Raw genomic sequence first — 15,053 nt, forward strand, 5'->3', positions numbered from 1 at the left:
TATAGTTGTCTTGTATTTGTGCTTTTAAAATTCAACTAATAATATGTTTATATTTTCATCAAGAAACTTTAACTCGTATTGATAGAATGCAAGTAAAGAAGAGCAAAATATTGGATCTATCACTCTTAGTAAAAAGAGATTTTCTTATGTCACTAATTAAAACGTGAAACTAGGGTTTACTCTTAAAATGATTGACCTTGAAATTAAAAGCAAGAAGACTATCAAACAATAGTGCGGTTGATTTTCTTACTAAAGAAGGAGAAATGAGAAATAATGTAATTTACGAAAAACAACACCTCCTACCATGTTATATGAAAGGTATTCTTCGGATGGATAGGTGGGGTCTCATTTCCGTTTGTAGTTAGTTCAACTTTAGAGTTTCATTTGATGTATTTTGTTTTGATTTTGGTTGTGTTTATGTTTTTATTGTCTTTGTTAGGTATGTTGAGTTTTGTTGTCCTAGTTTGGTTGGTTGTTGGTGTTGATTTTTTTAGGACGGTTTTTATGTACTCTCCCTTTTGTTTTATCGTGTAATCACGGTATTCGTCCGCCAAAAGTGAGGGTATATTAATAAATAAATAGAAGTGTCATCCTCTTTTACCAAAAAAAAAATAAATAAATAAATAAATAAAGAAGACTATCAAGCAATATATATGAAGTGAATATATACTCAAACCTTACTTGACAAACTCACAAAGTTTTCTCCATAAATGTTTTCATAAGAAGAATAGAAGAAATATGGACTTTGATCTTCAAATGAATAAGGAGACTTTCAAGCTATATATATATATATATGAAAGTGAATATAAGCTCAAGCCCTCCAATAACACCTTAAAATATTTTCTCCAAAAAGAATTTTCAAAAGAAGAATGAAGGAGAAATAAGATTTGATTTTCAAATAGGGTTTTAAATAAGGGAGACAATCAAGAAATATATAACTAATTCTTCAACCTTCTCCAAGTGATTGGGGTTGATATTTATAGGTAAAAATCAATTCTATCCATTGTATGACTGTTGGGCAGTAAAATAATATTTTATTTTTGAATTTTATGACTGTTATATGCCCAGAATTTGAAATACCTGAGCGGTTCGGTCGATAGGCCCAAGGTTTGGTCGACCGACCAAAGGGTGATTTTCCTTTTCGCGAGCTTCAGTCTATTGGGCACTATGATTCCATTTTCCAAATCAACCTTCGTATGAAGGTTGATGGACTAGGCAAGAGGCCGGTCTACCGGGCATTTGAAATTACAAATTTGGCCTTTTGAACGCATTGTTCGATTGGGCTTAGGAGGCCGGTCAATTGGGCCCTTTGTAAAATTGAATTATGGCCATTTACACTGTCCGGTCGACTAGGCCTATAAGGCTGGTCGATTGACCCTTAATAAAAACTTAGTTTTTGTCTTCTTTTAAGTTCATACCCACTTTAAACCTTTTGTATAAGTTTAGCATTTTAGATAAAAGGTTTTTCATGAAACTTGGAGTTTTCTAATGTCAATCTAAGGTCATTAGTGAGCTTCAAATTAAATCATGAGATATGCATGCACAATTGAAACCTAATTACTATTACAATTGAAAATTAGACAAGTCTTCAAGCTTTTGCCCTTCTGATGATCATGGAATACGCCAATAGATGTGAGCTTTAAGAACTTCTTTGGCTTCCATTTTACATCGGTCATTCGTGCTGGCAGACATATAAACCTATTCAAACAGTTCAAGCATATACAAAATGAAGACTTCATAACTTTTCAAGTTGATTATTTAAGTTCAATTTAGTTTAATGTGCATTCTATATTTGAAGCTGTCTTAAAAAAAATATTCAATTAAGCACAAAGTTTACATGATACCAAAAATGATTACAATTATGCCATGAAAATCATGTTTATCATTTTCCATTATGTGGATAACAAAAGAGCTGGGAGATACCAAAAGTGAAGGATGAGAATTTAGAATTTTTCTTATAAACCTTCTCCCCCAAATGAGAAAATTTGCTCATAAACCTTTTTCCCCTTTGTCATCAGCAAAAGAGCTAAAAAATTTCTCCTTTGATAAGAAAACCATTTAAAACAACAAAACCTTTATGTTGACCTTATAGGTCATACCCTGTTTTGATTATGACAAATACCTTGATATTTAATGTTTGGCTTGAGTTTGTGTGCAGGATCAATTGACAGTATCATATGGTGTACATGGACTTGAAAGGAAATGAAGACCCAAAGTGTTTATTGTTGTAATTTATATTTCAATTCATTCGGGTCTGTAATATTAATCATTCAAGGACTGGAATAATTGATGCATGTCATACAAGGTAGGAACTACAAGCTCAAAACAACCTTAATGAGACCCTAGGTCCTTACACGAACACTTATGAAATTCCCCACTATTATCTGTGCAATCAGGGATAAAAAATATGATTTAAGTTCTAAATTGGAAAGGGCTTTGGGTGATCGAACTTGTGCATTAAAAACGCTTCGGTCGACCGAAAGTGTGGAAAGTCAAAATGTTGACTAAAGGTCGGGCGACCAAACTGAAATGAACTAAGTGTTCTCGGTCGACTGAAATTTTATTGAGGACTTTTCCACTGTTCACAAGTGCCCGAACTTCACGTTTATTTTGAGCTCGGGTGACCGAATGTTGAAGTTCGGCAGATTGAACTTAAGCTCAGGTGACCAAACCTCAAACATGTTGGAAAATCGCCTAGACCAGCCAACTGAACTAGTCACTGGGCACCTGAACATCAAAAATACACTTTTTTCTCATGTGTCTGCTCGGGCGACCGAACTAAGGTTTAGGCAACTGAAAGTCTCAGGTTGGCTAATTTTTTACCGCATGTATTAAGGGTAAAATAGGGTTATTTTGGTTAAACATGTTTTAAAATAATTTTAATTATTACCCTTATGTCCCCAATGGTCAAAATCTTAAGGGTATCTATAAATATGAGTTCATTTGCAAAGATTAATAATAGATTAGTAATTTGATTAGAAAAAATTTTCTTTGAATTTTTGAGAGCTTTTCTTCATACTCAAAGCCAAAATACTCTTCCATTGATCATTCCCTCGCATAATAGATTTGAGTGAGAGTATTCTAAATCATTCTACATTGCTTGCTAAAGCTTAAATTCTCTTGGCCTTGATTGTTTGATTGATTTTTAATAGAGAGTTTAGCCAAAGGTCTTCCCCCTGATTTAATTAATAAATCAATTGTGTGGGGAAACCTTTTAGCTTGTGAGTCTTGGCATTTGTAGTGCAAGACTCCTAAGCTTGTTTTGTGATTGTGAAACACAAATTTTTTTGACACGCTTATACTACTAATATCTCTTGTGCTTAAACTTTGAGAAAATCATTTTAACGTATTTTGATTGCACTCTTTGGAAATCTTTGGAAACCTACTTGTGATTGATATATTTTGATATAGTGTTTCAAAGATAGATTGCGAATGCACTCCTACAATTAATTGCTTATTGACATTAGATTGAGAGTTATTACACATTGTTGCACTGAGCTTATAGTTCTTATCTGGTTGATGTGCATTGATTGATTTTGGTACAAATCTACTTATTGGAGAAGCACGTGTTTTGAACACGATACTTGTATTGTTAATCTATTGTATTCCATGCACTACCTGAAGTGTGAAAATTTAGCCCGGTAGGATTGTATGTAAAGTTTGAGGTCAGTCCCAATAATTTGACCTAATTGTATATGGTGCTGCTCCACCCGTTAAGTGAGTTCTAGTACAATCCTTGGGCTTGCGAGCTATAGGCGGAGACGTAGGCACTTTTGTCAAACCCCGATAACATATCTGGTGTCATCCTTATTTCATTTGCTTTTCTATACTGTGCATGGTTGCTTGATTTATTCAAAGCATATTAATTACAGTTGTATTTATAGGCTTGCTTCTTACACATTCTAGATTGACCCTAGGTTTGTGAAATCCTATTGCTGGTTAGTTGACCTAGGAAAGAAATTTTTTAAATATCCAATTCATCCCTCTCTTGGGATTATTGTAAAGTCAACAATTGGTATCAGAAACTAGTTGCTTAGACTTAACCGTTTTTCAGAAAAAAGATCAAAATGGCTCATCATACTGTAATCCCTTTTCCTAAGGGACCCTCTTCCACACGCCCTCCTATTTTCAGCAGTGTGAATTACACCTTCTAGAAACAAAGGATGCACATATACCTTCAAATTGTTGATTGGAAGGTGAGGAGAGTTGTATCTAAAGGAAACTTTGTTCCCATGAAAATTGAAGATGAGTTTAGAGTTCCTAAGACAGAGGAAGAATATACTGATGATGATATGAAAGCTGTAAGTATAAATGCAACTGCAATGAATATTTTATACTATGGAATTGATGTAAATGAGTTTAATATGGTTATGGTATGTTCTACTGCCAAGGAAATTTGTGATAAGTTAGAGGTGACTTATGAAGGTATGAGAGATGTTAAAGACAGTAGAATTGATATGTTGACTAGTGAATATGAAACTTTTAGGATGAACACTAGTGAATCTATTCAGAGCATGTACACATGTTTCACTCATATCATTAACTCTCTACATGCATTAGGAAAGACATATCCCACATATGAGATGATTAGGAAAATCCTTAGGGGCTTGCCACTTGTATGGGAAGCTAAGGCCACTACCATGGCTGAGGGTAGAGACTTAAAAGCAATGTCCTTAGATGAACTGATAGGGTCACTCATCACATACGAATTGACCATTAATGAGAGAGTAAATGAGCAAAATAAAATAAAGAAGGTGACTGCTTTGAAAAATCAACTAACATGTCTAGTGATTGTAGTGAACCTGAATCAGGAAATGACATGTCTATGCTTACCAGAAAATTTAGCAGGCTTTTGAGAAAGAATAACAGACTATATAGAAGGTTCAAAGATTCAGTATCTAAAAAGGGAGAACCAAGAAAAAAAAAAGAAAAATTAAATGCTCCCACATGTTACAATTGCAGCAAAATCGGGCATATCAAACCAGACTGCCCATTGCTTAAAAGGGAATCAAAGAAAAAGAAGAAAGCAATGAAAGCCGGCACGTCATGGGACAAGAAAATAGTAATGATTCAGACACTGACGGTAGTGACTCCAGGGTTGCTAACCCATGCTTGATGGCACACGATGATGAGGTATTATCATCTTGATATTTCTTTTCTTATTATTCTGATGATGATGATTATGATGATGATAGCATGCCTACTTATAAAAAATTGCAGTATGAATGCATTCGCGTGTCAAAATTCCTAAATAAAATGACCAAGGAAATTGATTTTTTGAAAAAAAAATGTGAAAATTGGTCAAAGCTTGTTGAAATGGGAAAATATGTTCACTCCACTTAGCAAAAAGAAAAGAATTTGAAAATGACTGAACTTGAAAGAAAATTGGAGGATAGCTCCAAAATTATTTATAAATTCACCAAGGGTCAAAACAACTTTGAAAAACTTCTTGAGGCCCTAAGAAACTCTTTTAGCAAAGAAGGTCTTGAATTTAATGGGATTGAAAACATAAGATGTTGTTGGCCTAATTGGTCATATCCCATTTTGATAATGACAAATACCTTGGTATTGATGTTTGCCCTCTGCTTGTATGCTGGTTCACTATACACATGAAATTGAAAAGAATCCTATCTCATGGTGGCGTATGGTGACTCGAAGGAAGAATGAAGAATATTGTGTTTATTTGTAATTGTAATTTTTATATTCATAATTTTGGACTGTAATGTAATATGATCCGTAATAACTGCATCATGCATGATAGGCCTATATGCTCAGGTAGCCTTAGATTGACCCTTAGGTTCCTACACATTTAGGCATAGGACCCCACTAAACTCACATGTCATCGGTGGTGAATTTAGATTAAAGTGTGAACATTAACTCAAAATTGTATAGGCTTCGAGCGACCAAACCAGGCAAGGTAAAATTGCCTCGGTCGACCAAACCCAAATGAAATGTATAATACCCTAACCCCGAAGGGTCTGGGATATTTACTTTTTACTATTGATTTACAGCGGAAGTAAATAAACTCAATTATTATCAAACCAGATCGCTAATTATTCATATTACAATTATTTATTTCAAAAAAAGAAAAATTATACAAGCATAAATATCTGACATCATACTAATATTTCTAATCAATCTTTATTTTTTCTATCCCCACCTGCATGCTTGTTAAGCCTGATTTCCGACATGCCCTTTAGAGTTATCTGAAATAAAAATATGATTGGAGTGAGACAATGCTCAGTAAGTAAATAAGATTATTATTAGTGTGTGACAAAAATGAGTTTTTAAAAAATTTCGTAAAACAATATTTAATACTATAACTTCAAAATTGCTTCTAAAATAAATATAAATTTAAAAATCTCTGCATAAAACTTTTGTCATCAATTACAACAGTAAAATTTTATAATCATATACTATAACTGTTAAATTAAACTTTTAACTTTAAAACTGTATAAATATTTAATGATAAACATACATATACTTTTCCTTATACATTTTCTTTAGATCGTCATTTAAGCACAAGAATGATCATTTTCATGTAAACTTACACTTTTCCTTCAAATCATCAATAATTTTGTACACGTAATTAAATATGTATAAACATATATTATAAAAAACCACCCTTAGACCTATTTGCCGTAAGTCATATTTACCCCCATGATTGGATTGTGCGGTTCGAATATTGGACTTAACTAACTGGCAGACCAAACTAAATCAACGTACGTAAACATTAAGTGAGATTTTCCTTATTAAGTCCAAATCCGGAACTAGGTGTGCACTCAGGAGAAATCCACTAACATAAATAACAACTCTATAAACAGTGTGGGTGCACTCTAATCCATTTAAACTTTAAGTTGCGGTACCGAACATTTGTAACTTTGAACTTTCGTTGCCATAAGGGGTTTTAAAATTATCTTATTATAATTTATGCAATTTAAAATAATATCGTGAAAATCTCATCTTTACTCATATTTTTATAGAAAAAATGTAACGTAGAAATAAACTCATGCCACACAATTTTTGTATCAAAAATATATAAATATTTTTTTTTGAATAGAAAGAAATGCGGAAAATTTACCCGAGAGGATTAGAACATTTCTTAACTAAAAAATAAATGCAAATATATTAAAGATAGAACTGGTATAATTAAATATACGTAAAAAAAAACTCATGGAAACTTTATGGAACTAACTAACATAATTGAAATTTACTTACAAAATAAATTCGAGTATGAATTTTAAATAAAAAAAAACAAACATAATCAAATTTACTTACAAATAAATTTGGGTATAAATTTTAAATAAAAATCCTAACATAATCAAATTTACTTACCTCTTCTTTTATCTTGTACTACGAATACAATAACTATCTCAAAGAAATGAGATCAGAAAGAGTGGGTGAGTGAGAACTTACTCAAAAATTCTTTCTCCACGACAAATTCTTTCACTCACTAATCATTCTCTTCCTTTGAATTTTTTTGTGAAAAATGAAGGTTGAAAGCTTCCTATTTATAGGAAAATTTTGGGAAAGAAGTAGAATTTGTAAAAGTGTGGAAAGAAGGGTGAAATTATAATTTTTTTAAAATTAACGAATGAGCAAAGGATGAGTAAGGTATAGGCTGAGTATGGGATAGGGATGGAGGCCATGTGGGAGTGCTTGCCACCATTCCCATTAAATAAATTTTTAATTAATTAATTAATTATTTTATTATTTTATTATTTTTAATCATTATTATCATTGTTATTACTTTTAAACTTTTTTTAGTATTTATTTATTTTATTATTTATTTTTAAAAAAGAATTAAATTTGAATTTTGAAAACTCATGTGGGCCCCACACAACTTCGAGACCCAAGTGGGTCCTACGTAACTCCAATAATCCTTATACGATTTTATGAGCCTTACATAACTTGAGGACTCATGTGAATCCCATATAACTTTGAGACTCATGTGGCCCCCACATAGTCTTGTGGGCCCCACATACGATACCTATATTATTATTATTATCTTACTATGTATTTCTATAAATTATCTCTATCAAAACACTATTTTATGTATATGTACTTATTTACGTGTACAAATAATGTCTATCTTGTCTATCCTATGAAATTCTATTTTGACTAGGTCGACCTCCAGGGAGCGACTGAGCCGCCATGGTCTTTGAGCACTCGCTAAAACAAAGTTTTTCTTAGGCATCAAACATGAAATCAAAGATCCTACAGAAAAACACTTCTGTATTGATATTAACTTAATGACTATTTTTATTATTTTATTATTATTGTACTTTAATTATATATATATTTTTGGGTCATCACAAATTGAGTGTTCATAGTCGATCGAACTCAAACCCTAACTTTTTCCAACATTCTCGGGCGCTTGAACTTTATGTTCATTTTCACCTCGGGCGACCGAACTAGACAGTTCGGTAGAATGAACTTAGTTTTAGGCGACCGAACCTCGGACATTTTGGAAAATCGCCTTGGCCAACAAACCTAACTCATTTTCAGGCACTCAAACATGGAAAAGTGTCAATCCTGACCTTACACGTCAGCAACCCGAACGTGGTCCTGATCAGGTACTCGGCAACGGTGATGTTGATCTTCTACGAGGAGTCGCTGCTAGGTTCAAAGCAGGTGGAGGTGGGCTCGTAGGCATCGAACTTGTGCCAGATCCTGCGACTGTCGGCGCGGCTGGACGGGCAGCAGCTGGCGCAGTATGCGTCGAAGTTCATCGGCGACGTGGGGCGGCGGCAGATGGAGCTGGACGCGAAGGTGGACATAGAGGGGACGGTGAAGTTACTGTGGTGGGGGCCGAGGTTCAAGGTGCGCGTGGATAGTCGCATCGTCGTGGATCCGGTGCTGCTGGATGTGGTTGACCAGGAGAACAAGGCAAAGTTGAAGATTTTTAGTGCTTGATATTTATATATACAGGTACGACTAAAAAATACTTTGTTTGGAATATGAAGGATTTTATGTTTGTTTGTTCCCAAGCAGGCTTGAATGATTTACATAATAAATGATAAAGACATGTCCATTATTTTGCCAGAATATATTTCTCTGTCTTGACTTTGAGTTTGTAGAAATTTGGATAAAATAAAATAGAAATACAATTGTATTATTTTTTGCTCAAATTCTAAAAATTCAATTTTTTTTTTAAGCGTTGAATACTGAATTCAAATTTATATTAAGCTGGTTCATTAAATCTAAATATTGAATTATTTTGATCACATTTATTAAAATTAAATTTTAAGTCTTTAAATAAACTTGAATAGGTTTTAAATTTAAATATTAATTTACTTTAATTATTTGTTACCTAAAATTGAATGCGCCTTGTTTTCAATTTTAAACTTTTTAATTCTCAATAGTATAAATATTTGATAAAATTAATAAGTAATTATATAAATTAAAATCTAAATTTTAATAAAATAATATTTTTAACATATTTAATTAATAAATATTGATGGAATTGGTATATTCCATAGAGGAGGGTGAATTGGGTATTTAAAAAATTCTTCCTTGGTTTAATCAAAATTACAATCAATATTATGCAACTTAGGGTTTGCCTAAGCAATCCCAATTAACGAAAGTATTTAAAGCATGTATGTAGTGTGATCAACACAATAAACAATTAAACATACATGTGCGCATTTTAAATTGCAGAAATTAAATAAAGCGCAAGGGAGAGAGAACGAAACAATATTGTTATCAAGGTTCGGTCAATCCTTCCTACGTCCTCACCTCAAGCTAACAAGCAAGAGAACTATGGAAGTTTGTATTGACAAACTTTTACATAATGCATATTGTCAGGGGGAGCCTTTTTAGGCTATACCCACTTTTTGCATGGTGTATTTATCATCATCAAAAAGGGGAAAAAAGTTGACCTCATAGGTAACACCCAGTTTAGATAATGACAAATACTTATTATATTTGATGGCTATTTAGTTTGTGTGCAGGTGTATATATTTGCAAATCAAGTTGTTGGCACATGAAGCGAAGACCTAAAGACCCTGAAAACTATTTCATGTTGTGTTGTAATTCAATTCTTCGTTTGGGTCTGTAATAATTTATAGGAATTGGTCTGTAATAATTAAATGCATTACATGCATTATATGGTAGATAAATTCAAATGACCATAGGGAAACCAAATGACCATAGGGCATCGTTCGGTCGACCAAAGGTCGGCCGACGCCAAATTTTTTCGGTTGGCTCTTAAAGCCCTTAGACTGGCCATAGGACACTATTATGCATGAAAATGTTCCCTATTGCCTTAAAATTAATCATTATATGTATAAGGACAACATTATAATTGGAATAGGACCGAAATGCCCAAGGATGACATGTTCGGTCGACCGAACTCAGTTACACTGAGATTTTTGATCGACCGAAGCTCCACCGGGTCAACAATTTGACCCTTCAACCGACTGACCAAAAATGTTCTCCAACTTCCTGGTCGACCGAACTTCCTTGGGTTAACAAGTTGATCACTTGATCGATCGACCAAAAATATATGGGCAACGCCTTGGTCGATCGAACCCCCACGTGGAAAATCTCAAAGCCATGGTCGACCAAACCATTGAGTACAAATTTCACCTGCTTGACCAAACAGTGCGAAATTGGAAAATCGCCTTTAAGACCCTCAATACGGTCGACCGAACTCTCAGTTCAATTTTTCAGCAGTCGATCGAACTATGTTACTTGGTCAACCGAACCTTAAGTTTGGCCGACTAGTGCTCTCGGGTTGACAAATTTTACTGAGGTTAAAAACGTTTTTATTTTTACTAACCTCAGTTAAAATTTTCTTAAAATGACTAATATGTCTTAAACGGTTATAATTTTAGGGAATTTTATATATATCCCTTCTTTTGCAATAATCCTCCTAAATATCCTACTTCCATTTTTAAGCCTCCTACACTCATTTTTACTCGATTTTATTGCTTAAATCTTTTTGTAAGTGTGACTAAGTATTCATCTCAAAGGCTTAAGCTCTCTCTTGTTATTGACTGATTGAAGTTATTTTATTAAAGAGCAAAGCTTCAAGTTTCCTTAGGAGACTTTGTTAATAAGTTTTCCTTAGGAATACTTCATTGAGCCTTTGAATTTTACATCGTCATTGCAATAACTCAAGGAGTTCACATTGGATTTTGACTGCTAAATATATTTTACAAATCATTTTCAAAATATCTCTTGTATTTATATTTGAGAAATATATTTCGAGATATTTTTTTGAGGGCTTGTGATCTTTGCTGCTATATCTTGTGATTGAGATTATTTTCTTAATACAAAGATCAAATAAATTTTTACAAACCATTGTTGAATATCTCTTGTGATTTATCTTGAGAAAAATATTTATTGCGATATTTGAAGTGTGGATGTGATCTTTGCTAGTGCATTGTGATTGAGAATATTATTTTAACATAAAGATCCTATTACTTACACTCTCTCATACTGATTACTTTAATTGCATAAAACTTTAATAGTAGATATTAAAACCACATTGAGCTTATCTTATCATATCATTCAGTGGTGTATTGATTAGATTCGTACATAATCTGCTTAGTTAAAAAGCATATTTGTTGTACGCAAATTTGTTTGAGAAATCTATTGTATTCTAAGCGTGGCTCGAGGGGGGTAGTAATCCAGCCCGATAAGGATTGGTTGTTAAAGGTTGAAGTCAGCCCTATATTAATTTGACCTGGTTGTAAAGGTCGAGGTCAGCCCTATGCTTTGATCCTAGTCCTTTGTTTTGTTATTCCTTAAGCATCTGACTCTTACTACTTCTTAGAGTCTCTGAATCTTCACTTGAAACTCTTTCAAGCCTTCTTGAATTCCTTCTGTTGATTAATTAACCTCATGACTTGTACAAACCTTTTTGGCCACTTTACCATCCAACTTTATAAAAGGTTGCTTATGGATAATATAATGAGTTGTGCTGACAACATTTTCTCGAAAATACTAAAGCAATCATGCATGTGGTCTCACACTAATGGTAGATGACAAAATTCCTAAAACTAAGCAAAACATGAATAGTCAAAGGTAAATTGTCACAAAATTTGAGTTTGACGCAATGTCACTCAAAAAATATTTTAGAATAATTTTCTAACATTATTCAATCGAATTAATAATGTTACTTTTTTTAGAATAGTCTTTATCATTTACAAATTTGGTGGGGGTGAGTGCACTTGTTGGCTTAACGTTAGCCAACCCTTGAATACGCCTAACAATCAACATAAATCTATAGAGTAGCTAGTTATTTATTTAAATTTAAAACAAAAAAAAAATGCGGACGATTTTTTAGTTCTCAAGCCTCGCTAAATACATGTGAAAGAACCCAAAAACAATATATATATTAGCAAAATCTCTGGACAAATAACCCAATTAGCCAGTGAAATGTAATTGCAATTTCTTCATGATGAAAAGTGAATACATTTTGCTTCAAATTTTCATTCTTAAAGCACAGTGATGGAACATGAGGTATAGTAGCTTTGAAACAATTTCATAGTTCAATAGTTATGCAATATAAAAATGCCCTAGGGTTCCTTTAGAACCCAACAAGAGAGAGCTTGTAAAATTTGGCCTTTCCATCCCAATAGCATCCAATGGTCATCTTTCTCAATCACAAAATCCTTGTGGTAGCTAGATATTACCTTTTCCTTTAATGTCTTCATGAGTTCCCTATTTAGCGGAAGCGGCCTAAACCCAACCTTCATATTTCGAGCATGCCAATGCTTGTATGTTTCAGGCCTTACAACTCTTTCTAAACCTTCACATGCTATAATATTCATAACGTCACGCCTAAAAATCTCTTGCTCAAACATCATCCTTCCTGGATTTTCACGGGGTAAGGTAGAATCCATCATATCAAACAATGTCGAGTAGTGGTAGAATGCTTTCTGAAATCGAGTGAGAAAGAAGGGGTCATTGAATAACCCATTATTAATAGCATGGATAAATATATTAGGATTCATCTTCTTGATTAAGTTTAGAACAATGTTCCTTGGACTCTTCGAGGCAACTGTGTCATCAAGTAGATTATTCTCAAATTGGTATAGGCAATTTACAGCAATGACCTCGTCTTTGTCAATCTTAAGGTCTTCAATTTGAATAGTATCCCATTTCTTATCGATAGCATTGTACTCAAATGGAATATTAAAGCGCCTAAAATACTTTGCCATGCGATGTCCCATCTCCCCAACTTTTTGTGCTCTCCAAAATCTAGGTAGAGGGATCTCAAGTCCTGTAATGCGAAGTTTGGGAGGCCCACCAACTCTGGCTAAGAGATCCCGAACAATGATGGGCCATTGGAATCCCAATTGAATACCAAAATCTATGATGTGAATCTTTGTTGCTCCGTTAGTCACACCCAAAATGTTATGGTTCCCAAAATATAAACTAATCCTTCTGAATGGGCAGGCCAAAGCAAATGCCCCATAAGATTTCAGCATAGCGTCGGGCGACGGTGTCTTAGAATACCAGGTACTATAAATTTGATTCCCAACTCCCGCCAATCGTGCCTCAATACCATCGGCAAAATAATGGCTAATCCTTTGAGTTCCATCCCCAAAAGGAGAAGAGTACTGCCTAATCTCCTTCAACATTTGATGTGCAGCCTTCGAATCAGTATCATTTATGGCCTGGGCACAAAGAAAAAGAAGAGCCTTCAAATCCACCACTTGTGTACTACTCCTTTTCCTCGCGAGAACCCCAACCTTAAAGCCACATGGTTGCTTATTCTGAAGCAACAACATGTTTTGTCCATTCTGCTGAACTTCATGAGCAGCAGTACACGCCTGCTGCTCCTTCTCTTCCTCAGGAAAGAGAAAAACCTTTTCGAGCATCTCCGACAACTCCTCCTCTCCCGCACGAACCGCCAGCTGCTTGTTACTCCTCCCTCCTTCTTCTGCATCTGTTTCCTCCCTGTCATGATTATTCTTCCCCGTTCCACCGTCGAGCTCCTTGGATCCTGGTGGCAGAGCAGAGTTATAATTGCCCAAATCAATAACTGGAAGGAATTTACCAGCTTCCTCAACCCCTCTCCTAAACAACATTATGGACTCATCATCTCTCAATGACTCGTGATCATTCTTCGCCTCCGGCTCGCCGGCGTCGCCGCCCTTGCACTTTGGAAGCCACGTGCACTTAGACTTTTCCAAATCAATGTTTGGAAGGAGCTTACTAGCTTCCTGTACCCCTCTTTGAAACATAAATACGAACTCGTTCTGGTTAATAAAAGGATTTGAAGATGAAGGTGTTGAACTTACATGAGGGTCCATAGGCGCAGCGGCAGAGCTCCCACTGATGGGCATTTTTGAGGTGGATGCCGAAGTGGAGTGAAGAACAGAGTTGCTACTACGAACACAGCAGAAAGGCGTGGACTTTTCGGGTGAAGGAGGATACTGCTTACCCAGAACTTCGTACAATGATTCCTCGGCGACTCGGAGAGCCAATGGGTCGATGAATATTTCCGCCATGTCCTCCTCCATGAGCAGCTCTGCCATTTCGTTGTAAATGGTATCAGGAAAATGTTGCCGATTGGCAGAGTCTCCTTCGGGTTGGTTCACCATGGAAGGCGGAGCCAAGCAATCAGCTGGCTCCTGCTGATCAGGTGGAAGAGAAGGAAAATCCATGAACTAATTGAGATCAAAGGAGTTTAATTTCTTCGAGATGGAATAAGTTTCAGAAACCCCACCATACAAAACTGTATAAGATGGGCTTCAAAACTGATATATATAAGAAGAACCGGCGTAGATGCGGGAGAAGTGAAAGTTGAAGAGGCTGGGGTTACTATTTAATGGAGAAACTAAGGAGAAACCAGGAGGGGGAAAAGGATGAAGACAGAGAAAGGAGGTAAAATATGTTATATGAAGCGACTTTTTGTTCCCCAAGACCGAGCTTGTCAAAGATGTGAATGGTCAATCAGCACTATTTTGAGGTGGAGCGGTAGTGAAGAAAATTTTATTGAAGTTTGCACTTATTGTTGGGAAGAATGATTAAATTAATGGTGTAATGTAAAAATTAAATAAAGTCGGACACAAGAAAAGTAGCGTGGTTCCTCA

General features: G+C 34.8%; 1 protein-coding gene across 1 annotated transcript; it reads right to left on the minus strand.

Annotated features, from left to right (window-relative positions):
- Positions 1 to 12,527: 12,527 nt before the first annotated feature.
- Positions 12,528 to 14,624, minus strand: LOC131148330 (scarecrow-like protein 14). Its single transcript, XM_058098045.1, has one exon. The coding sequence runs from the start codon at positions 14,622 to 14,624 to the stop codon at positions 12,528 to 12,530; it is 2,097 nt and encodes a 698-aa protein (XP_057954028.1).
- Positions 14,625 to 15,053: the final 429 nt, after the last annotated feature.

This window comes from Malania oleifera, chromosome 2 (genome assembly GCF_029873635.1).
Source record: "Malania oleifera isolate guangnan ecotype guangnan chromosome 2, ASM2987363v1, whole genome shotgun sequence".
Lineage (NCBI taxonomy): Eukaryota > Viridiplantae > Streptophyta > Magnoliopsida > Santalales > Ximeniaceae > Malania > Malania oleifera.

Bases quoted from the DNA above. Each gene is read 5' to 3' on its own strand.
- LOC131148330 (XM_058098045.1), bottom strand. From the start codon at position 14,624: ATGGATTTTCCTTCTCTTCCACCTGATCAGCAGGAGCCAGCTGATTGC.